At 53.4% G+C, this 1,323-nt stretch overlaps 1 protein-coding gene across 1 annotated transcript in view; it reads right to left on the bottom strand.

Moving 5' to 3' along the window:
- The window catches only part of LMX1A (LIM homeobox transcription factor 1, alpha), a gene marked incomplete at its 5' end in the record, with an annotated part of 5,776 nt that extends 5,706 nt beyond the window's left edge, over positions 1-70 (bottom strand). The window contains one exon of the mRNA XM_010087247.1: positions 1-70. This exon is cut by the window's left edge and continues 181 nt beyond it. Within this exon, the coding sequence (XP_010085549.1) occupies positions 1-70 (70 nt within the window).
- Positions 71-1,323: the final 1,253 nt, after the last annotated feature.

The following is a 1,323-nucleotide window of genomic DNA, read 5'->3' as shown; positions in this document are numbered from 1 at the left end:
CTGGCCGCGCATCACCAGCTCGCTGGGCGCGATGGCCTCCAGGCACCCGGCACACTTCACCGCGAAGAGCCTGGGGGAGCAAGAGGAGACCCCGCTGGGACACCCAGCACCACCTGGTGGAGGGAGCAGCGTCGGGGACAAGGGACAGGGCAGCTGCAGTGGTGGGTGGGTGGGCATCGGCACAGGGTCACTGTTGTCACTCCATTAGTGCTTTGATGGCATTGAGGGGCTGGGCACAAGGGTGCCAGCTTGCCCTGTGCCTATGGGGGATGCTGTCTTTGGGTCAACTTTGGCACTTTTGGTTGAGCTGGTACCAGCTCATGAATGCGGTCAAAAGACCTCAACATCTGGACACTCAAAGGCATCAAACCCAATGGTCCAGCTACCACCACCATCAGACATGGGACACATCACCTCTACATGAGTTTTACCAAGCCAGACCTACGTGTCTGCCTGTCTCCGGTCACACCTAGATGTAAGGAGATGCTGGAGATGGCAACGGGGCCACCAGCCTCATCCATGGCTCTCCTGCAGAAGGCACATGTGCTGTCAGCCCCCCGCAAACTGCCCCATCCCTCTGGCCTGGGTCACCAGAACAGCCCCAATCCTGGTTGTAAACACGTCAGGAATGTCTAATGTATGATAAAAATCTCCCTGGCAGCAATTTTTGGGTTCAGGCCAGTGACAGACTGAAGACTTCATGTGTTCAAAGGAAAATAAAAAGCTCAGCTTGTTCCTTGACATTCCCGTGACAGTATTTGAGGCATCCCTACCTCTACAGCTCCCAGGTTTCAACACATGGCATTAATTCTTAAAAGCCATTAATAATAATGATAGCAGTAACACCTTAGGCTCAAACAGGGCTTTTCTTTTGCTGACTTTAAATGTCCTGACTGAGAACCTCAGTAACACCATCAGTGATTTACAGCTGGGGAAACTGAGGCAAGCAGAGCAGAGGTGGCAGCATCAGTGTTGGGCTGAGAGGACCCGGAGGCTCCTGGAGATCAACCCTGGGCTGAATGTTTGAAGTGAATGGCATGTTTGCCCCAATACAGATGTCTGAAGGTACCAAAGCTGAACCTCTTCACCCCCCAGCTATCTGTGTTTTTGGCTTGTGCCCCATAAAGGAAAAAAATCCCTGTTTACCAGCCTCGGCCCTAAAAATCTGTGGGAACTGGACATTATCATTCCCCTGTCTTGATGACTTTGGCCCAGAAAGAGCACTCAGAAGTCAGCACACATCCTGCGGAGGTTATCTCCGAGCATCGCCCTGTGTCCCAGCCCGGGGATGCCCCTGGGTCTCCACAGGCAGCGCTGCATCCA

Source organism: Pterocles gutturalis, unplaced genomic scaffold, assembly GCF_000699245.1.
Source record: "Pterocles gutturalis isolate BGI_N339 unplaced genomic scaffold, ASM69924v1 scaffold1856, whole genome shotgun sequence".
Classification (NCBI taxonomy): domain Eukaryota; kingdom Metazoa; phylum Chordata; class Aves; order Pterocliformes; family Pteroclidae; genus Pterocles; species Pterocles gutturalis.
The sequence above is the reverse complement of the archived record's forward strand: the minus strand, read 5'-3'. Positions and strand labels throughout refer to the sequence as shown.